General features: G+C 30.5%; 1 protein-coding gene and 2 long non-coding RNA genes across 3 annotated transcripts; all 3 read right to left on the bottom strand.

Annotated features, from left to right (window-relative positions):
* Positions 1-827: 827 nt before the first annotated feature.
* On the bottom strand, positions 828-1,302 carry LOC120775896. The gene is made up of 2 exons (XR_005705364.1): positions 1,214-1,302; positions 828-1,109 (listed from the first exon to the last, which is right to left on the bottom strand). It is a non-coding gene; the product is annotated as an uncharacterized LOC120775896 (long non-coding RNA).
* A 6,553-nt stretch (positions 1,303-7,855) lies between these two features.
* On the bottom strand, positions 7,856-8,560 carry LOC120776094. Its single transcript, XR_005705384.1, has 2 exons — positions 8,390-8,560; positions 7,856-8,294 (listed from the first exon to the last, which is right to left on the bottom strand). It is a non-coding gene; the product is annotated as an uncharacterized LOC120776094 (long non-coding RNA).
* A 9,944-nt stretch (positions 8,561-18,504) lies between these two features.
* LOC120775372 lies at positions 18,505-19,102 on the bottom strand. Its single transcript, XM_040105534.1, has 2 exons — positions 18,756-19,102; positions 18,505-18,697 (listed from the first exon to the last, which is right to left on the bottom strand). Exons 1-2 carry the CDS (start codon positions 19,085-19,087, stop codon positions 18,673-18,675), a joined length of 357 nt encoding a protein of 118 aa, XP_039961468.1. The 5' UTR covers positions 19,088-19,102; the 3' UTR covers positions 18,505-18,672.
* Positions 19,103-24,081: the final 4,979 nt, after the last annotated feature.

Genomic DNA, 24,081 nt, shown 5'->3' with positions numbered 1-24,081 from the left:
TTAATTTCTATGAAAAATTAACTTATAAAATTTAACTTAACTAATTTGAAACTTTTAATTTTTTTGTTTATAATTATTGTTTTATTTTAGGATTTTCAATAATAAAAATGTAAGGAATACAGTTGTCAATGCTTATAAAATTTACACTTTTACATATAAATTCTGTAAAAAAAAAGTAATTTATACATTTTAACTCCATTAGGATAAATTAATTTAATTTTTTTCAAATTATTGTCTTGTTTTATGATTTTTTTGATAAAAATATAAAAAAAGCCAAGTCATCAATGATTATTGAAGTTAAAAATGCATGTATGTATATAAAATTTAACTTAATTAATTTTAATTAATTTTTTTATAATTGTTGTCTTATTTTATAATTTTCAATGATAAAAATATAAAAAAGCCAAGTCGTCAAAAATTAATGAATATAAGCTTTAATTTAATTTATTTTAATTAATTAAATTTTTTATAATTATTGTCTTATTTATATTCTTAATACTAAAAATCAAGTATTAATAAGACGAGTCGTCAGTGAGTATAAAATTAAAATTTTTAAATTCAATTTCAAAGAAAAAATTAATTTATAAATTTTAACCTAATTTATCTTAATTAATTTAATAATTTTTTTTCAATTATCGTCTTATTTTATGATGTTCAATAGTAAAAATATAAACAAGACAAGTCGTCAATGCTTATAAAATTAAAATTTTTAAATTTAATTTCTGTAAAAGAAAAATTAAATAAAAAATTGTAAATTTAGGTTACTTGCTTTTAAATATTTTAAGATTGTCAAAAAAGAGAACCTTGCTTAAAATATGATAAAAGAAAAAAAGATAATAGAGAAAGCATTTCAAGCGAAATTGGTTGTTTTTTCTGATTTTCTCAAAAAAGCCTTGAAACCACTTCATGATTTTCAAAAAGTCAAAAAAGAGTTAGGTCAAAATATCAAAAAGAAAGCTCAGGCGAAGGTTCACAGTGGTCGTATTGGTCTGCCCCTATACAGGGCGAGGGCGCCTCTCCTTCTGCGCTGGTAGGTACGAACTGTGAGGTAACAGTGGATGAAGAGCACAGTCAGCATAAAAAATAGCGCCAAAAAGAAGATGCTAAAGCTGGCGAGAAAAGGTAGCTTTGAGTTTTGAAGTTTTCTTTTTTTTAATATTTAAGTTTTTCTATTTCATTTTTGCTGATAGACTTTTATTAAATAAATATTTACCGATTGTTATGGCTTTTTTCGTCTCCAATTAATTGAAACATGTTATTTTTTGTGTCTTTCGTAGTTACTTTGTTGCCGGAGAGTTGCCAACTTGAAGTTTTTACAAGTTAAAAATTAGTTAATTTGAAGTGGCGTGAATATAAAAGAAATTAGTGCGCAATCAATTAAAAAACATAACTCGAATAAAAAAAAACCTTTAAATTATTTAAATTAATTGTATATCAAAAAAAGTGTGCTAAAAAAATTTAAAAATTTCTCACTAAAAAAAATTGCTTTAAGAAATCAGAAAAATTACTAAATTACGAAATCAAGTTAATTAATTAAGGAATATCATTTAAACTATTTTGTAATTAATTTTTCATGATTTCTTGTAAGTTAATTACATTTTATTATAGTTTACTAAAAATTATAGTTTACTAAAAAATTTAAAGAATTCCCTTTGAAAAAATTTAAGAAGATTACAAAAATTAGTTAGTTCTAAAAAAATTAATTACTTAATTAGGAAATATCACTACAAATTTTTTTTCATTAATTTTACAACTTTATTTAAGTTTTTTACCATTTTTATGCCAAGTTATTTTTTTAAATTACTCTTCAAAAATTTTTAATTACTAAAAGATAAAAATTAAGAAAATGAAAAGCAAACTAGAAAAAGTGCAAAATTTTTATTAACAAAAACACATTTATTTAAAATAAAAAGCATATTTTAAGACAAATTTCAAACAATTTTTTAATTAATTTCTTATTTCAATTATTTTACCATTTTTATATGATAACTTATCTATTTTTTGATTTATTTTTTTTATTTATTTAAAATAATTATATTTAAAAAAAGTTTGCAATTTTAAAAATTTCTCATCAAAAAAAATTAAAAGAAATTTATAATTATCATAAAAAAAAAATTAATTAATTGCGAAAATCATATAAAAATTATTTTATTTGCTAAAAAAAATAAACAAAACTAAACAAATTAGAAGAATTAATAATTCCTAACAAAAACTATTAATTAATTAAGAAATCATTTTGACTGATATTTAGTTTCTAAAGCACTGAAGAAAATTAAAAGACGTTACAAAACTTAAAAATTTCCGAAAAAATTATTTAATTATTTGAGAAAAACCGCTTAAAAATTTGTATATTAACTAAAAATAAATAACAAAATCTAAAAACAATTTGAGAAACTAATAGATTTAAAAAATAAATCAATTTATAAATTGGGAAAAAACATTAAACAATTTTTTATTTACTAAAACAAAAATAGAAAAATCATTTTTATGCAAATTATTAAATTCTAAAAATAAAAAAAAAAAATTAATTACAAAAATAATATAAAATTATTTAATTCTGACAAAAAAATTACTTGATTAATTAAGAAATTTTAAGAAATAAAAAAAAAATTAATATAATTTTGTGGCTTAAAATTTCAGAAAAATTAAAAACAATTTAATTAATATTTTTAAGTTGCATTAAAAAAAAATACATTATTTATAAAAGCACTTTTAACTAATTCATAAATATACATACAAAAAGACTATAAAAGCACGCATTTCTTAAAGCTATCTTAAGCTTGGCTAAAGCTGCGTCGAAACCTGAGCTAAATTTTATAAATTATTATATTTCAAGAAATTAATTAAGCACTCTTAAGTAATTTATAAATTTCTATACAAATTATAAAAGCGCTAATTTCATAAAGCTCTGAAAAAGTTCTGCTAAAGCTGCGTCAAAGATTTCGGCTCAGGCACTTGCATGTCGTGTAAAATCGCAATTATATACTCTAGTGCATTGTTATACTTTATAAATAAATATAAAATATAAAAGCAGACAGTTTATAACTTAGAACAACAACTACTATTTATCCGCATCCGCGTTTAGACCGCAGCGGCTTCGCCAAACTCCAGCTCCTCCACTGGTCCGCCCAGCCGCACATTCATCTGCGGGTGGGCACGACTGACCACCTCGTTTACGCTCACCACCAACAGCGCTAAGCCGTTCCGCTGTAGTTCCGGATTCGGAATCTGCCGAAACGGTTGCATCTCGATTGCATCCGGATGCACCAAATTTTGTTCACCCGACGACCTACGTATAACCATGAAAATGAAGCAGATAATGATAAGGACGATGATAACCAACACTATTAAAATAATCAATTCGATCAACATTTCCATTTTTGCTGCCTTTTATTATTATTATTTTTTTCTTTCGAGTTCAAATTTAAGCCTGCGCCCTCTCTACGCTTTTCTTGTTGTTATTATTGTACAGTTTACTTAACGCTTTTGTATTGTTTTGGTATGCTTTTTCGCGCCGAAGTGTCAAGTTAATTCTCTCTATCTATATATTCCGGATTTGGCTCCGAAAAAGGTTACCACCTAACACCGCAAAATATATTGGTTCATAGATTTGGCCAGTGGCGACATAACCTCAAAGCAATGAACGAGTTAGCTCATTGTGATAATTGAAATGGCAAAGATTAACTTAGCCATATTCCAAGTATCATCCCAGACCAGATCCGGCAGTATTCATAAGAACTGATCCTGGAGTCAAATAATGTGTTTTTGTCTTTTGTTTGAGTAGAAATCCGAAAAATAGTTTTGGAGAGTTCGATTTCAGAAAATATTACAGATGAATACTTTCGAACGAAACGAAACTCATGTAAAAAAAATCCGACAGATGTCGCTAAGGTCAATATTTAGATAAAATTTTAGTTTAATAGTCGAAATTCGTCGGAAAATAATAGATATGCTATTTTTTTGCTTTGAAATTTTCAAAATTACAACTTATTGGTATTTAAAAGCTTACGAATATTTTTTTTTAATTATAGACATGTATGTATACCTACAAATGTCTTGAAAAAATGTTGTTATTAGTAATTTCCGTTATTAGAAAATTGAATCGTGTTTAATACTGTCCGGTTTTAAAAACCAAGTTTTCGAACTTTCTTTCGAGAGAGAATTCATCTGAACTGGAACCGAGATTTGCATCATCGGATTTCGGTAAGGTGAGACAGTGGAGACTTTTTTACGTGGCGGGTCACAAACAAAGCGCACGACCCTGAGGAAGGATGGTTCACCTTCTCACCTTGTTCTAGGCCACCCAGAGGATACTTGGTTTAATACCGGAAGTCGTGAGCTGCTTGAGCCATATGTAAAATATAAAAATCGTTTCTGGCTACTCCCAAGTGCATGACGGTCAGAGAACTTTACTCACTTGCGTGAACTTCTACACCGGACTCCATCCAGTAAAGAGCTGATGGAGAGTTAATTATAATATCTCAGCTTTAAGGCAATAAGAATTGAAGACAAAAAACTTTTATAGTTTATAGATAAATATAAAGAATTAAAATATACAAAATTTATTAAAAATAATATAAAAATGAATGTAATTGAGATTTAAATCAACAGTTTTTCATTCAATTACAAATAAAACACTTCTCCACGACTGTCATCGGAATAATCACTAGAGGATAAATCACTGTAGTGAATGGTATGTGGCCGCCTGCGTATATAGGTCGATTCGTCGCTCTGATCTGAGCTGCTATCATCGTTATTATCCTGCAATGGTCCTTTCTCTACATCCTGCTCTGTTACAAATAGCCTCACACGGAAGCAATTCAATACCATGGCTATACCAAGCGTCAGCATTACATAAGGATAGAACACTAGAATTAGTGATAACATTTTTTCAGCGGATTCTCAAGCTTATTTTGCTTGGCGCTTCTATTCGTTAAACTGTTTCTGAATATTGCAACAGCAAGCAAATATATTTATTTACGCTTCTTTTAGTGGTCACCAGTTTGGCTTTAGTTTGTTGCAGTTCTTGAGAAAGACGTCAAAAGCAACAGTAATAGTTTTTGCAATTTCCTTTACTTCGCTTTCTTCGTAACACAGGTATGCATAGGGACGTAACCAAAAGTTTGACTTATTTTTGCACATTTTTAAAACTTTTTTGAAGTTTTATAGCAAGTTTTTAAAAATTTCCTTTAATTTTTATAGTTTTTACAGCTTTCCTATAATTTTATAGCAAGTTTATATGCACTATTTGCGGCATATATAATTGTACTTTTTTCTGCATTTATTTATTTTAAAATAGTTTTATGTTTGCTATAATTTTAATAGTAGACCTATTTATGCAGTAATTTCTATGTAGCTGTGGCATAAATAGTGATTCTATGTTAAAATTTTTCCAATTTTTGTCATAATATTTTTTGTGTGCTATAATTTTATAGCGTTTTATAAGAGCTGTCATTGGTTTAAAATAAGAAAACATGTTAGCTTCCGTTGCATCGAAGCTATAATATCTTTCACAAATGCAAAAAAAATCCTTACAAGAATGTTTATCGATAAGCTTGTATGCCAGCTATACTATATGCAATGGTGACTCGATCTGAACAATTTCTACGAAGATTACATCGTTGATCTGGACAATAGTCCACACCGAAAATGATAAAGATACCTTGTCAAACGAAAAGCTTTTCATACAGGTACAAGCACTTGATTATACGGCGATCCGACATCGGCGGTTCTGACAAATACGTGGAGAGAAATGGGCAGGTCCAAAGTTTCATATCGATATCTCAAAAATGAGGGACCAGCCCGTATATTTACAGGCGAACATGACGGAATTTAACGGGCCTCTTTTTGGGTGGTACAAACATCGTGGCAATCTTAATGTACATACCCTGCTCGAGGTATAAAAATACTATGGAGTAGCAGTATCGAACCAAATATTTTCACATTTGGTATATTTTATAACATATGTATATAGTAGAAAGCGGTGCTTTATTATTTTTAAAGCAGATCGTAAGAGAGCGCATGAAAAAAAGCAGGCGAGGAGAGGTGAGAGTGTACCAGAAAAAAGGGATACCTTTAACAAGAAAGACGAAGAGCTTCCTCTTACTCTTAACAGAAAAAAGGGTAGAGAGAAGCAGAGAGTGAAAACCGAAAAATTAAAAATGAAAAGAGCACGAAAAGCCATAATTTCTTTCTGTGTCGATAGTCCAGATTGTCCAAAACCTAAGGCAAACTTGTTTAGTAAAAATATTGGAAGCATCACTTCTGTGGAATTATTTTATGTATGAATGATTAAGGAATGCGAATTATATAATTTCATATTTTCTCATTTATTTTTTAAGTAAATTAATTAATTTATAAATTAATATAGATTAAAAATTTCTTGCTTATAAACGAGTTTCTAATTAGCTTGAGTATAATTTGTATGTAATTTTACAGAATTTATCGCTGAATCTTATCGTCAATTAAGTAACAAAACTTAAACAAATTACTATTTTATAATTTATAAATTAAAATAAATAATAAAAGTAAAATGTAAATATAAAGTTTGTACCATAATCTGAGTAGCACTTATTAACAGTAACTAAGAACGAACCTTTATATAAAGCAGTTTAAGCAAAGGAGTCCAGTAGCTCTCTTTGCCTATATCTTCTTCCTCGCTCAGTCCTTTCACAGAACCGTCGTGACAGTTCTATTCTTTCCTGCTCGTGTCTTAAAGCTAATTGCTCTAATCTATATTCTAATTCTGCTCTTTCTTGCACATTTAGTTGCCAACCATATCTATAATCTAATTCAGGTCTTTCTTGCACATCTCGTTGCAAACGTCTTCGGTTCTCCTCCCTTCTTCGTGCGTTTCTACGTTCTATGTACACTTCTCCTGTTCTTTCGACTGTATATAGTGTAATGCATAGATAGACCACTCCAATAATGAAGCCAGTGAACACGGCAAACAACACGAACAGAGCAATATACATTTGGGTTTTCATATCTTCATTTTTCTCATCAGATATTGCAAATTCATTATGACTGAACTGAAAAATTCGTCCTTTATACATAATTTATAATTATAGCTTTGTATATGGTCGTTGACAAAATAAATTATTTTCAGAGGATTCTTCCACAATGTCGCTACTACACTTCGTTTCAATTAATCGCCTTCTCTGTGTTGCCACCTTACTTAAATAATCGCAAGACAGTGAGCTTGGCTGTGGTTCACAGCTTTGGAGAGCTGCTTGTCACAAACTCTCTTACTTTCTTACAGAAAACCTTCCTTCCAACCTTCTCTCCTAGCTTCAACCATTCGATGAAAAAGCTCTTCTCCAGCGGCTCATCCCCTTCCGAAAGTAAGCTGCGAAAAAGTCACCACGAGTAGTATCTACGAGGCAGTGTTCCAAGATTTCCTGAACTTAAGAACACACTTCAGTAATGCACCTGAAGGCAATTACCAACGCTTTTGATGAAAAAAAAATTTGCAACAAATTTGGTAACCAAAGATTTTCGCAAGTGGCAACGCTGTTTATAGCATGAAAGACGAATAGTAAAAGGGGTAGAGAGAAGCAGAGAGGGAAAACCGCGCGAAAAACCATAATTCCTCTCTGTCAATGTCTATTGTTCAAAACCTAGAAATGCTTATGAATTTATATGTTCTCATCTATTTTTAAAGTTAATTTATTAATTTATAAATTAATATAGATTAAAAATTGTTTTCTTATAAACTTAAGTATAATTTTTATAAAATTTTACAGAATTTATCGCTTAAACTTATCGTCAATTAATTAACAAAACTTAAGCAAATTACAATTTTATAATTTATAAACTAATATAAATAATAAAAGTAAGAGTAGAGCGTATTAACATTAATATTATCGCACTTAACCTCTCCCTCAACTATCGTAAGCCTCTCTTCCAAACGCGCGCAAATTTGCTCATAAAGCAGTATCGGCTGAGGATGCCCGTTGTTGTCTTTCTCTTTGCCTATACTCATTTCTTTCCCGGAGCAGTCTTTGTCCTCTTTGCCCTTTTAATTCGCGCGGCTGCCGTCTTAAAATTATCCGGTCTTGACTAAACTCGAAATGTGCACTTTCTGGTTCCCAATCGATTCCGTGCTCTAGCCTTCTTCGTTCGAGCTCCCTTCGAGCTGCTCTTTCGTTTAATTTATATCTGATCCATCCGTAGACCAGTACAAAGACTATGGTAAAGAGCACAGCAGACAGCACCGTCAAGATATAAGGAGCTTTTGATTCTAAAAATTCTTTTTGCTCTTTAGTTACATGAAGCTCAAAAATAAAGAATGTCTGAAGTAGATGGTGATTAAATACTATAATTTATAGTGTATCAAAATGGCACATAAAGTGCTAATTGAGCCCGATAGGGCTGCACTCCTACCTACCATAATTTATAGTTGAAGTTGTGCATTTGGTGGTTGATAAAATCTTTTATTTTTCAGATATTATTTTCCTCTATGTCGCTACTGCAGTTCAATTAAATTATTTGCCTGCTCTATGTTACCACTTTACTTAAATAATTTCAAGGCAGTGAGCTTGGCTGTGGTTCACAGCTTTGGAGAGCTGATTCTTACAGACTCTATTACTAACTAACGGAATAATACATAATAATAATACACTTTAATCAGCTGAAGCATGAGCTAACGATGGGTCGTTCGAAAACAATTAAAAAAGGAATACAGCTACCAGAACTCTAAATGACTGGATATTATGACCAATGTTATTAAGGTGGTTGAAAATTAGACACGTCCTTAAGGTATTTCAAGAAAACTGGACGTGTATTGCGGGAAGGTCGGACTGGCTCTTTCAAAGGCAATAGAAGAGAATTCTGTACTCTCTCCTTATGCGGTGGAGAAGTGCATCGAAGTCTTCAGCACTGCTTCTAAAGATTGGCTAGAGAGCTCCAGTCCAACTACTTCACCATCGGCAGATCGTGGAAATCCGAGTTTCGTGTAGACAACTCTTTAACACGGGCCGCAAAAGTGTGGCAACTAACGACTGGGCGCTGTAGATGGCAGGGCTCACAATCTATATGTCCGAAATAAGGAATACCAAGAGGAATACCGTCATGAATCTTCAAATTCTCTAGGATGGACAGCATCATATCAGCGCAATTGTAAAGAACGGGCACGCTCTCGTGCAGTTGACTGGTTCCCATCTATGCAAACTGCATTTGACTGGAATATATTCGTGGGGCTTAGAGACAGGTTAGGACTGCGTTCATTCTGAAAGCCGGTAAGAGATCGCATGAGTCCGCCAAGGATTTTTGACCCATCAGTCTTTCATATTTTTTATTGAATACGGACGAGGAAGCTCTCATGGTAGAACAAAAACTTTTAAATACCTTGTATGAGTTAACTCAGGGGTACCTTAGCATTGATAAGTGGTCTCTCCGTAAATCCTAGTAAGACCGAACTGGTTTTATTCACTAGTAAATACAAAATCTTGGAGACGCATCTGCCACTAATGGAGGGAATGCGTCTTCGGTTTGATGATAGCGTTAAATATATAGGGCTTTTTCTGAACAGGAAATTCTCGCGGAAGCCAAACATAGAGGAAAGAGAAAGGAAAGCTTCGCTTATCCTGTATTAGTGCAGGAGAGCCATTGGCAAAAGGAGGGGTCTCTAACTAAAGGTACTTCTTTGGACCTATGAAATCAAAGTTAAGCATATAATTCTATACGAATCATACCAACTATGGCACTAAACGCCATGCTGCACATAGCACCGCTGGACATAGCCGCAATGTGTGGGGCCACTAAAACTGTCCTCATACTCAAAGAATCTGGACACTTTGATGACTTCCTCGTATTCTGCATGATGCTTGGATTACTAGGCCGCCGAACTTAGCCCTGGGTGTCGTTTTTCTGCTCACATTCGAGGCAGGCATGGCAGAGAAGGACTCGCTGGAGGAGAGGAGCAATAAGTTTTCTTACGGATAGATCAAAGCTTGTGGGCAGGATTGGTGGAGGAGTCCATTGTCGGGAACTTTCCATCTCCAATTTTAAGCTTCCTGACAACTGCATTGTCTTCAAAGCGGAGGTAGCCGACAAAAAGTAGCAGCAGCTCTACTGCTCCAGCGCATAGCCTCCTTCAGAGTGGTGACTATCCAAACCGATAGTAGGGTAGCGATATTTACCTTAAATTCGCTGACTGTGCACGCAAGACTAGTGAAGAGGTGTCTAGACTCCATATCTCTAGCATAAAGTTATTCTAGGATTAGACCGGTTTGGGTACCTGAGCACAGCGGTATTGCAGAAAACTGTGCGGAAGATGAGCTTGCTAGGATAGATACTTCAGTCTCAATACATGCAGAATGCGAACGGTTTGGAGCTCCGTTGGCTTCCTGTGGTTTGCTAGATCCGACCAACAGTAGTCACAAGGTCCTTCCAACCTAACCCACTCTGAAGTTCTGTGAACTAGTTCGTATAAATTTAGACGGATGGACGGACGGACAGATGACATGACGGTCTTTAAAGGGTTTTTGAGGCTCTCTTTGGTTGTTACAAACATCGTGGCAAGTGTAGCGGTATCAAATGAAGAATTTTCAGTTTCAAGGCATTTTTTTATTATTACATAGGCAGAATTTTGAATAAAGGAAGCATAGTGAGGTAGGATCCTCATTGCCTTATTATTTTTAAAGCAAATCGTAAGAGAGCGCATGAAAAGAGCAAGAAGAAGAGGTGAGTGTGTAGCAGAAAGAAAGGATACTTATAACATGAAAGATTAATAGCTTTCCCTTTATTTTATCGGGAAAGAAGGGATAGAAGGACGACCGAAAGTCGAACGGCATACGAAAAGCCATAATTCCTCTCTGCGAAAGTCGATTGTTCGAAACCTAAGGCAACCTTATTTATTAAAAATATTAGAATTATCACTTCTGTGGATTTATTATATGTATGAATGATTAAGGAGTGCGAATTATATAATTTTATATTTTCTCATTTATTTTTTAAGTAAATTAATTTATAAATTAATATAGATTAAAAACTTCTTGCTTATAAACGAGTTTCTAATTAATTTGAGTATAATTTATATGTAATTTTACAGAATTTATCGCTGAAGCTTATCGTCAATTAATTAACAAAAGTTAAACAAATTACTATTTTATAATTTATAAATTAAAATAAAGAATAAAAGTAAAATGTATACCAAAATCTGAGTAGAACATATAAACATGACTAATTTCACCCTCAATTGTCGTAAGATTCTCTTCCTTAAGTCCGCACACTTGCTTATAAATTCGTTTCAGCTAAGGATTCTCGTTGTTTTCTATCTCTTTGCCTTCGCTCATTTCTTTCCCGGAATTGTCTTTGCAGTTCTAACTCTTCTTGCTCATGTCTTAAAGCTCTCTGCTCATAACTAAACCCTAATTGTGCACTTTCTTGATCCCAATCGACTTGGCACCTCTCCTCTGGCCTTCTGCGTTCGAGATCCCGTTGAGCTGATCTTTTGTCTATTTCTAGTCTAATGCATAGGTAGCACAGCGTAAGGATCGTGCAAAGGAACACGGCAAGCATCACATACAGAAACATATACGCATGTGCCTTCAAATATTCCTTTGCCTCTTCAGATGGTTTTGGAAATTGAAAAGGCATTCTTTTATCAAATGGAGGGTTAAACATAATTTATGATTAAAGCTTTGTATAAGTTGGTTGATAAAATATTTTAGTGTTCAGAGAATTCTTCCACTATGTCGCCACTGCACTTTGTCTTAATTATTTGTGTGCTCTATGTAGCCACTTCACTTAAATAATCTCAAGGCAGTGAGCTTGGCTGTTTTTCACGGCTTTGGAGAGATGATCGTTACATACTCTCTTACTAACTAACGGCATAATATAAAATAATAATCCGCTTTTATCAGCTGAAGCTATCGATACTGGGTGGTTCGAAAACAATAAAAGAGTAGAAACCGAAAGATGCCTTCGAGAAATGCAGCTATCCGAACTCTGAATGATTGGATCTTCTGACCAAAGTTTTTGAGGCTTGCGCGAGAAAGGTGTATATTCAAATGATTAATGGACCCAGTCACCATGAGAAAAATCTCCAGAATATGCTTAACATTTATCACTTACTTATCTAGATATTTAGTATTTGGTATTTTATGTCGAAGAGCTGTAGAAGAATTATTAAACTAATTGATTCGTGAGGTTACAATATTGTGTGTCGAAAAGTCCTAAAATAAGTACTAAGTTAATTGAATTGTGGCGCTATAACTGTTCAGATGTCGCTATCTGCGGGTTCGTGGCGCGTATACCAGCGGTATGCACTCTTTCCTCGGGACCGTTCTTACGCTTTGATTTCTTTTTTGGTTTTTTAGGTGCCGCCTGCTCTGGTGTTGCGGCAAGTTCAAACATTGGGTCTTCGTACCATTCCACTCCGACTTGGTGTTGCCTACGGTTTCTATTACGGAGATTTCGTTGCCGTTCCCTGCGTGCTCGCCATAGGGCCATACGTCGCTTGTAGCCCTTTATAAACCAAACACAGAAAACAGCTATCGACACATACAGTCCAGTGACCACGTAAAACCAAGGGTCTCTAATTAAGTCATGGAAAAAGTCATCGCTCATTTTTAATGCCTTGACAACGCTTTTAGTATTGGTTTTATTTCTGTTTAGATTGTTGCAACAGTTTACCGCACACTTCCACTAAATGTTGCGTATTCCCGCGCTTAAACTGTCATCATTAAATTGTTGTAAGAGAAGGCAGATATTTAGCAGTTAAGTTAGTTGTGGTTTCACATTCTATACTCAAAACAAAGCTAGTACTTTTGACAGCTCTTAAACAATGTACAGTGGTTAGCCAAAAAATTCGGTCTTAACGTTAGCTACAAGATGATGGAGGCCCATAGAAGCGAAGGCTCCAATTCTTTCCCTAAAGAAACCATTTCAATTATGGCTGGCCCAATGAGCCGTCCTTTCAAAAATATTTGTAATCGCTTAACGAATTACGCGTACTACCATAAACTACATATACCGATTTTCGATATTCTAACAAGTCGAATGCCTCATATCCATTCATATTATGAATTGCGATCCTCCGATTGACGTTTTCCACATCAACCCATTATAATAAATATGGCCTCATCCTTTAAGGATGATTCTAATATAATTTTCGCTAACGGGAAGTAAAACATAGTTATAACACTAATCGAGTCTACGACCTATAATATAGCTTAATAAGATACCATATTTGATTATAAACCATTCGGGATTTGCTCGAAGAACGAAGTTGAACCCTTTAGACGTTGAACAATACCAAAAGCTCCGTCAGTATCAGAAAATACTTCTCCGAACCGCAGAGCTCAAGGGCAAGACGAAACATCTCCTGCCATCAAACAAAGAGCCGTCACATTCGCGGCTTGGCTCCCACGACACTGTTGACAGTCATAACTTCGAAGTCATTGATACGTAAGGTTAGGTTAAACTAGTAAGCCAAAAAGCTACGCATTATACCAGATGGAGTTCAGGCCCCAGGTTCAAGAGAAGTAGAAATTCTTTAGGAAGCCAGCGCTTGACGCGAATTATAACAGACTCTGCGGCCTCATTATAGATACCTCCTCCAGTATATCGTACCGTGGGGACCAAGATGCTTACAGCGGAAGTCATAGATAACTTCGTCTACCTTGGAACCAGCATTAACAGCAACAACAACGTCAGCCTTGAATAACACTTGCCAACAGGTGCTACTTCCTACCGGGTAGGCAATTGAGAAGTAAAGTCCATTCTCGATAAACAAAGACCAAATTCTACTTCAAAAATTCACCCATCATCCCCATTCTGTTGTATGGTGCAAAAGAATGGACAACGACAACATCTTATGAATCGGCATTAAGAGGTTTCGAGAGAAAGGTTCTGCGGAAGATGTATGGTCCTTAGCGCTTTGGCAACGGCGAATACCGCAAATGGAACGATAAGCTGTACGAAAAATACGACGACATTGACTTACTTCAGCGGATTAAGAGACAACGGCTAGGTCACGACGTCCCAATAGATGAAAACACTCCAGCTCTGAGAGTATTAGACGCAGTACCCGCCGGGCGCAGTAGAGGAAGAGCAAGATCCCTAATCCGTTAGAAAGACCAGGTAGAAAAGGACCTAGCTTCGCTTGGAATCTTCAATTGGCACCAAACAGCGAAAAGGAAGAACGACTGAAAAAATTTGTTTTTGCTTTTCTGTTAGCTTTTGAGCTTTGCTTGTTTTATTTTTTTCTTACTCTTCAATTTGCATTTAGTTTTTGAACATTAATTTTGGTAAACATTTCGCTTTTCGAAACAAAAAAGTATAAAAAAAAATTATTTTTAATTTTAGATAAATAAAAAACTAATCTCAATAATTTCAAAAAACAAATGAGCAAAAAGTCTTACATACTGACACTAAACAGGACATAAATACAAATTGTTACAAAGTAATTTGGAATAATTACAAATAGTACAAAAAAATAAAAGCACATTTAATAAAATTAAAATTACAATTTTTTTGGATTTATAACTAAATAGAAATTAAAAAGTAGAGAAATATTTGTTTTTGAACTGAATATGTTTGTGTGTACATATAGCGTTAGGTCTGTTATATAACTTGAACGGTATTTCTGAAATTTAGGCGCCTTTCTAAGCCTAACCAAACCACGGTCTACCGCCGCCGTACCTATCCATACCATCGCCACCGCCTACATGTTGCCCACCGGGATTCGGATATTTTACCACTCTGCCTACCAACCAGCTGGACAACAAGTACATAAACACCACTACCATTATTATACTGAGGAACAAAATTTCATGATAGTGCAAAGGCATTTTCTTTAATTAAATTTTTTATATTTTTTTCTCAATTTGGTTTCGGCGTAGAACGAACTGTTAAATGAAAAATATTGCAATATTTGAGCAACGGTACATCGCTACTTATATCATGACAGTGTGAATGACAGAGCTGCCAACTAGTTTACAAACTTCATAGATACGTGCACAGTAATGAGCAAAATAATTTTTAAATTTTTGTAAAAAGAATGCAAACAAAAAAATTCTTACTTTTTGCAAAATTTTTAAAAAATATTTTTCTAAAAAAATTTTCATATCTGAAAATATTTTTCACAGGCAAAAAATTTTTTAATAAAAAACAAAAATTTTATTATTAATTTTTATGCAAGAAAATATTGCTTTTAGCAAATTTTTTTTTTAAATATTTCCCGGAAAAATTTAAAATAAAAATATTTTTCTTAATCAAATACATATGTTCCAAAATTTATTTGAATATAAAATACAAATTTTTTTTAGAAATAAAAAAATTACAACTTTTTTTAATATTTTTTCTGTAAAAATTTCGAATCAAAATATTTTTCTCAACTAAAAATTTTTCATAAATTATTTAAATATAAAATACAAATTTTATTTACAGAATAAAAAATTATTACTTTCAGCAATATTTTTAAAAATATTACAAATATTTTTCTCAATGAAAAATGTTAAAAAAAATTATTTAAATAAAAATTTTATTTTAATTTTTAAATTTTTTAAATAAAAATAAATATTTCTTTTTGCAAAATTATTTAAAAAAACTAAAAAATACACTTTCATTTTTAATTTTTGCAAAAGGCATATTAATAAAAAATTTTGAAAAATATTTTAAATATTTCTTCTGAAAACAAAATTTTTAGTTATTTAGCAAAAAATTTTCAATTTCAAATATCTTTCTTAAGCAATAATACTGTTCTGCAGTTTTTCTTGACGTCCGTCAAGTATTTGAGAAGTTCTCGCACCTAAACCTATTACATAAGGTCTTGCCTTACTACCGGCTGCTAAAGTCATACTTCCATAATCGGACTTTCTAGGAAAGATGTCGTGAGTCGGATCCGAGTTGGATGATGCAAGGCAGAATGATACGTAAGCGAACCCACGTTAAGGTTTGCGCAGCTACATTGGCTCCTCAGATTAAGATGCCGTCTCAGTTTCAAAAACAAACTACTCAAATAGCAATACTTAGATCTCTGGAAGCTCAGCTGATTAAAACTTAATCGGCATATCTCCGGTACACCAAAAATAGCACTTAAAGCGTACTACTACGAAGTGGAGCCTCTTTCAGAAAGGTGAGCATTCACTCCGCAAGCAGAGCGGCAATAGAATAGAACGCAAGCCGCAATCGCTATAAGCTGTCCAATTGTCAACATGACAACCTAGCCTAACCTATCTCTCGCGTTTGAAGAACCATTATAACGTACTTGCGATCCAACTGCTGGATAATGGTCAACAATGTTAAATCTTTCCTTTCGTTTCAATTAAACTCAACTTCATTTTTGTAATATACTTTTAATTTTACAAAAAAAAAATTATTAAATGTTTAAAAATAATATTGCATAGTACTTGATGGCACACACTTTAAAACTTTTATTTTTGTGAAAAAGGAACAAATTTGGAAAACTTAAAAAAAGTTACAAATAATTGCTTGAACACTTTAGTACAAAAAATAAATTTAAAAAATTGGACTTAAATTTTACACATAAAAATTAAAACTAAAACTAAACATGATTGAAAGAGATTCTAAAAATAAAATTTCTTAACCATATTATATTTAAAGGCAAGACATTTTAACATAATTTCCAAATTAAGATACACAATCATCACATCAAAACACTAAAAAAAAACTATTATCACATATATGTACATTCCCAATATTATTTACAAAAAAATATATTTTTAAAAATTATTTTCCAAAGGATTTTTGTAACAAAATTTTAAGCTATTTCTTACTTCATCTTTTCGTTTTGAAACTGTAAACGGTTTGAAATTTTCCGAACAACAAAAGCAAGAAGAGAAATTTCTTAATAAAATATTTTTTCTAACAAAAAAATAATTAAAAAAATTTCCATTGTGCTTTTAAATTGTATTTTTGTAGATTTTTTTTGGAAAATTTGAAAAGATATACAGTTTTCTGAAAACAAAAGTTCAAAACTTATAGTTTTCTGAAAAAAAAATTACAAGAAATAAGTCAAAATAATATTACGTTTGTTTGAAGCAGTGCTAAGCGAAGGCAATGAAATTTTCACTGGCACTTAAATAAATTTTAAAAAATAAAAAAGCTGAATTACTTGTCTTAAGAAAACTTGAAAAAAAACTTTTTTTTAAAGAAATAATTAAAATATCATTCAAAATTTCAAAACTTTTTACGAGTATTTCACGTTCAGGAAAAAGCCAAAAATTCTGAATAAGATCTTAATTTTTTTCGCAGTTCGCTCAAGAGGAGTAATTCAAAATAAAAATCTTTAAAAAATATAATTTATAAATATTTCTAATATCTTTAAAAAGCATTATTTTTGAAACAATTTTATTGCACAAAAATAAATATTTTGTAATTTTTTTTAATAATTTTTGTTAACGCTAATATTTTTCCGAAAAATCTGGGAAAATGTATTCACACTACAGTTAACAATTTTTTTTTGAAAATAGCATTTAATTTTTTTTTTTTTTTGAAATTTGTTTTGGTAATACTAATTCTTGGAAATTTTTTTTATAAAACACAAAAAATAATAAATTTTCCAAAAAAAAACATTACGAAATCTGAAAATTTGTTCATCAAAATTTAATATTAAAAAAAAAAATCAAAATATGAAGCAACGAAAATTTTAAAAATAAAAAAAAACTTTTAAAAATAAGTTTAAATTGCAAAATATGAAGTCTACAAATTACAGGGAGCAACATTTTTTTTTAATTTAAAAATATTTTTGAAATTTTAAAAGAAAATCTAAATTTTAATTTCCAAAAACACATTTTTTCAAATAATTTTTTTTATATATAACAGATAAAAGTTAAAAAGTAAAAAAAATTTTTTGTTGACACTCAAATTTTGGAAATATTTTTTATAAAACACATTTTTTTAAATACCTTTTTCAATCATTTTTCGTGAATCGTAAATAAATTCAGAAAAATTAGAATTTTTGAAAATTTGCTTTAAAAAAATAGTTTGGTTTTGAAAACTTTTTTTGCGGCACTCCAATTTTTGGAAACGCTTTTTGAAACACATTTTTCAAAATACTTTTTTCAGTACAAATAGACAAATACTAAATATAAAGCATAAAATTAAGAACAAAATAATGCTTATCTAAAATTACAAAATTATTTTGAAAAATTAATTTGGAGTTTACCAAAATATTTTTATAAAACACATTTCTCCAAACCCTTTTTTCTTTAATAATAGACAAATTTTTAAGAATCTTTTAGTTTTGAATTTAAAAAATATTTTAGTTTTGAAATTTTTTTTTGACGACACAAAATTTTTGGAAATATTTTTTATAAAACACATTTTTTTAAATACTTTTTTCAATAATAATAATTAAATGTAAAATAGGCAAACTTTTTTTAATAAAATACACATAAAAAAATTAAATCATTAAAGTTTTGGAAATATTTTTTATAATCACATTTTTTGAAAATATTTTTCATTTAAAATTTTTAATTCATAAAAAAATTGTGCGAGACTAAAATAGAATTTAAAAAAATTTCCCAAGAAACAACATGAATTTTTTAAAATGGTGGGAATTAAAGAAAATATTCAAATAAAACTGCATTCAGCATTCGTTAAACTGTGTGTGTGTAAACGAAAACTGGCAAATCGCGCGCAGAACTCAACACACTCAGTTGCCACCCATTTTTGTGTATGTTTGTATGTATGTGTGATTGTTTATGAGAAATTGGCAGCACAAAGCCTATTAGTGAGAAGAATTATTAATAAAAGTTCAGTTAAACGTTTACTTTTAACCCTGCCTCCATGTTAATTTATAAAGCTGCAGATCAGCTTGATCCCGCTCCCGCCGGAACTGTATCTCGGGCAGTTCGAACTCGAATGGCTCCTCGACGTTGACAAATAAATCACCATCTTCGACATAATATTCATCAATATCGTCGTCACTGTCCTCTTCACTATCGGAAAACTCATCAAATTCCAAGATTACGTCACCACTTGAATGCGTGCCCCCGACGCCACCAACACCAACAGCAACTGTATCATCACTACCTTCCGACCACAGAAACCAAACGAATGTTATCATCAGCAGAGGGAATGTCAGAAAGAATAGATATTCATAACCAAAATACATGTTTGAATCCTGTTTTGGCCTTGTTTGCTTTTCAAATGCATTCGCATAATGCGCATTCCCGTTAGGATTCTCTCTTTGCAATTTTAACTGCGCCAAAAAGAGAACAGAGTTGCCAATTTACCGCATTCGGCAAAAGAAGTGGAGAAAAGGCTAAAAAAGTACATAAAAAAGCTGATATATTCGAAGTAAAGTATTACGGAAAGTTCTTTAGGAAACTGATACTTAGTACCGATTCAAATATCAGATTCTACTCCCAGCATAAACAAAGATCAACGCGAAGAATGTTCAAAATCATCGTTATTTAAGGCAATAACTTTCACAAGATTTCAGAGCTTTTCGAACACAAAAGCTTAGAAGTGAGGAAAATCCATCGTTTCGCTTGAAGACATAAACTTTCACAAGCTTTCGGAGCTTTTCAAAAACAAAAGCTCGTTTCGGATTTTCAAATAATTAATGCTTAGAGGTGAGGATAGTTGTAATATCCGTCCTTTTGCTTGAAGACATAAACTTTCACAAGCTTTCAAAGCTTCTTGACCACAAAAGCTCGGTTTGGCTTTTCAAATAATAAATACTTAAAAGTGAGCATTGTTGTAAAATCCATCATTTCGCATTAAGACAAAAATTTTCACGAGCTTTCAAAAATTCTTGGACCACTAAAGCTCGTTTCGGATTTTCAACTAACATAATTAAAGCTTAATACAGAGGTTCAATGCTCTATAATTAGACGTTAAAGAAAGTGTTATTTTTCTGGAAGACTAGGTAAAATTAATTTCACAAACTTTCAATAACAAGTGGCTTTAAAGCTTTTTCGGATATAAAGAATTCAAGTCTTCTATCTTGTAGCTCAGTGAGAGTGAACTTTTGATGGTATTTAGAAATGTTGAAAAGTTATTCTAAGATTTCGCTCATATTGCTTGACAGGCCTCTAACATAGAGGAGAGTAATGAAAGCTTTTACGTACAATAAAGCTTAATCGAAGCTGGCAGATATGATTTCTACGAATTATTAGCATAAAAAAAAACGTAATCAATGAGATCGAAAAAAGTTCCAAAAGTTTAACGAAGTTCCAAAAGTTTAACGAAATATTTCTAGCGTTATATGTGAGTTACCAAAAAAAAAAATCTAAAAACCAGCAAGCCAGCTGCTCTAGATTGTAACTCATTAGCCATTTTAGTTTGTGAGCATAAATTAAGCCGATCCGTGACCGTTCCGGTTGTTCAGATATGGGATCGGTTTGATCAGCCGTTGCTGGGAATGAGTACCCTTGCTAAATTTGTGGTAAGCTCAAAACGGTTAGACGATCTTTGATCATCTGCTGATCCAGTTTATGGGAAAGACAAAGAACGAATATAGATCTAAGTCAGATCCAACGTTTTTGGATCAACTCTACGACCGAATCTAACCCAGTAGAGGATCGGTTTAGATTGAAAGTTTGTTGCATTGACATAGGAGGTTTCCTGACAGTTTTAGCAATACTACCTACATAATAATCCTTATTTGGGTATGTTATGATTAATCACTTAATTATCAGATCTTTATTTTAATATTTAAGTCTATATATATTTTAAAATCATGTAAGTCACAAAACAGTTACATTTAAGAAACACCTACGTTTTCCTACAAGCTTCAACCAAATATTATTTAATCTCCATCCTGCCTTTCCTCAGCCACCTCGGCCACCTCCACCTCTCTGGCGGTGGCCTGCAGTGCGCGCATTCCCACACCATTCACTGGATGAAACCGGGCCTCGCGCCTCCGATACACTTCACACTTGTTGTAGATGAACGCGTAGAACAGCGCGCTTAGACAAAGCATAAGAAATCCTAAAATGATGAAAAGGGGCGTGTCAAGTAGCATACTAGATTTGTTTGTCCTTTGCGTTAAAAGAAAGTTTTATGTTTTTTTTTTATAAGAAGATTTACAATTATTTTTGATTTTATCTTATGCACATTTTCTTTGATACTCTTGCTTTGTGTTCACTTTCTGTTTACTGCAAATTAGCGGATATTTCGTTGCTCATCGCTTAATATGCGACAAAGTTGCCAGGTGTTTAAGAAGGTGCATTTAAGTGAAGAATAAAAAAATATATATTTTGAAATTTTTGGTCATAAAGTTTCGGTTTTTGTTTTATTAAAAATTTACTTTTTAATAATTTATAAAAATTGTAGATAGAAATTAAGGGCAAATATATCAAAAAATTATTTTGTTTAAAAATTTTTGGTAATAAATTTAATTGAATTAAAAAAAATTAAAAAAATTGTTTTTTCTCATAAAACACATAACATAAAAATATATTCGAAAAAAAATTGAAAACACTTAAAATAAAAAATTCTGAAATATATTATCCCCAATTCTGTTTCCAAAATTTTTGTTTCTGAAATCATCAAAAATATTGAAACTGAAAGTTAAAATAAATTATTTGGATTCATTTTTTTTCTCGAAAATTTTAAAATTGTTTTATAAAAAAGAAGAAAAAATATATTTCTCCAAATTTTTAAATTTTTTAGCTTTAAAATGTTTAGTAAAAAACGTTTTCAAAATGTATTTAGAAATTTTTGTTAAAAATCATTTTGTGGTTCCTCTAATTGAAAGTTAGATTTTGTATATAGAAAAATTGAAATTTCCAAAATCCATAAAAAAATTAAAAAATGTTTGTTAAAAAAGTTAAAAAAATTTTTGTTAAAAAAATTAAAAATTTTTTGTTCAAAAAATATTCCGATAACATTTGTTTTGAATACATGTATTCATAAAATCTTTTTATTAGGAAAATTACTCAATAAAAAAATATGTTGATAACAAATTTATTTGAAAAATGTTTGACAAAAAATTTGTCAAGAAAGCATTCGACAAAAGTTTTTTTAAACAGCTAAGCCGATAGAAAATTTTTTATGAAAAAAATAAAACAATAAACAATTTTTACTAAAAAATTTGTCGATAAATTCGATAAAAAATTTTTTCGGTAGAATTTCTTTTTAAAAAGCTATGCCGATAAAATATTTTTTATTAAGAAAATAAAGTAATTTTTACTAAAAAAAAATTGTCGATACATTTTTTAATATTTAGTACAAATATGCCTCGATAAAAAATGTTACTGAAATTGCACGTCTGTAATTGTTTTTTTTTAGCTTAAAAGCTCTTTAAAAAACTTTTATTTAAAAAATATCTCGATATAAAATTTGTGTTAAAAATTACTCCATAAAATCTTTTATTATAAAAAGAGGTCTACGCAAATTTTGTATGAAAAAAAAATTTTTTTAGTTTTTCGGAAAAATAAAGCGATAAAAAAATTTTCGATAACATAATTTAAAAGAATACATTGATAGAAAATTTTGTTAAAAACAATTGCTTGAAGAAAGTTTATTAAAAAAATATCTCATTTACAAATTTTCAGTTAACCAAACATCTGAAAAAAAATTGTTTTAAAAAAACTTTCGAAAAAAATAAATAATAAATAAATATCTCGATAAAAAATTTGTATATACAAATTTTTACACAAAAAATTGTATTAAAATAATTTTTTGATGAAGAAAATATATCGAGATAAAAAATTTTATTAAAATATATCACGATACAAAAAATTATTAAAAAAAATTTATCGATAAAAAATTTTATTGAAAAAAATCACGATAAAAATATTTGTTAAGAAAATACGGCAATAAAAAATTGTTTAAGAAAAAACATTTTTTTATTAAACCAATTATTTAATTTTTTTTAAATTTCTTATTAAATGTATCTATATACAAACATTTTTATTAAAGCAATATATAAATACAAATTTTATTAAAAAACTCCTCGATAAACAAATTTTAATAAACAATTGCTCGATAAAAAAATTGTATAAAAAATATTTCTACAAATATTTTTATTTTTAATTGCATTATAAATTTTTTTTAAACGATATATTTTTTTCTTAAAAACTCTACAAAATAATTTCATTGAAAAAACAACCCTATAAAAAATGTTTATGAAGAAATATATCGATAAAAAATTTTCATTAAAAAAATACTACAAAAAAGTTTTTTATTAAAAAAATATCCCGATAAAAATTATCAAAAGGATATATTGGCAAACAATATTGATAAATATCTAGTCGATACAAAAATTTTATTAAAAAAATGTGTTATTTAAGAATTGAATTGTTATTTGAATAAAAAAATTTTTATTAAAAAATATCAGAAAAAAATTTTCGAAAAATATGATTAAAAATATTTAAATTAAATTATATTATTTTTCATACGAAAATCGGAAAAACCCACATCCAAAATTAGGTATTTTCAAAAAATCTTTAAAAAAAATGAGCAATTTCATTCTCTTAAAAAAATATCTATTTTTTTCACAATATCAGAAATTTCCCTAGATTTCATTTAAACAAATTGTTTTAATTTCTCAATGCTCTGTTGATTCAATGTTTTATTGAATATATGGGCGATATGCCGCCAACTACAATGCGAAGTTTGTGCTCTCAAGTTTACATGATATGGACATTTGTGGTGGTAAGACAGTACAATAACGAAAATGTCGAACATAATTAATACTTATAAGAGTGTACAAAAACCATTTATCACTTAAATTATAAAATCGAGTACATTTTATAAATTACAAATGAATATAGTTTACAAAAGTACAGCCTTAACTGGTAGGTGTGTGTGTCAAGAAGGGCTTATGCCGACCGATGTGTCATTGTCAGAAAAATAAATATCAATACTTTACTTATGATATACAAATGAAAGTATATGGTGAATATAAATAAAGTAGAACGTTAAGTAAAAACTAAATCTATATCATGATTTTCGCACCCCCGTGCTGATATGTTATACTTAGTTGATATGGTGTGGTTGGATATGAGTATTGGTTACAGGCAATGGTTGAGCACAACTTCGGTAGATGGCTGGCTGGCTGGAATCCTTAAACGGAGTCACGGTTTCTGCGTATGCCATCGTTCAAGGCCCGCATACCCACGCCATTTATTTGCTCTATTTCGCGATATTGAGACA

This window comes from Bactrocera tryoni, chromosome 4 (assembly GCF_016617805.1).
Source record: "Bactrocera tryoni isolate S06 chromosome 4, CSIRO_BtryS06_freeze2, whole genome shotgun sequence".
In the NCBI taxonomy this organism is placed as follows: Eukaryota; Metazoa; Arthropoda; class Insecta; order Diptera; family Tephritidae; genus Bactrocera; species Bactrocera tryoni.
This window is presented reverse-complemented; position numbering and strand designations above follow the sequence as displayed.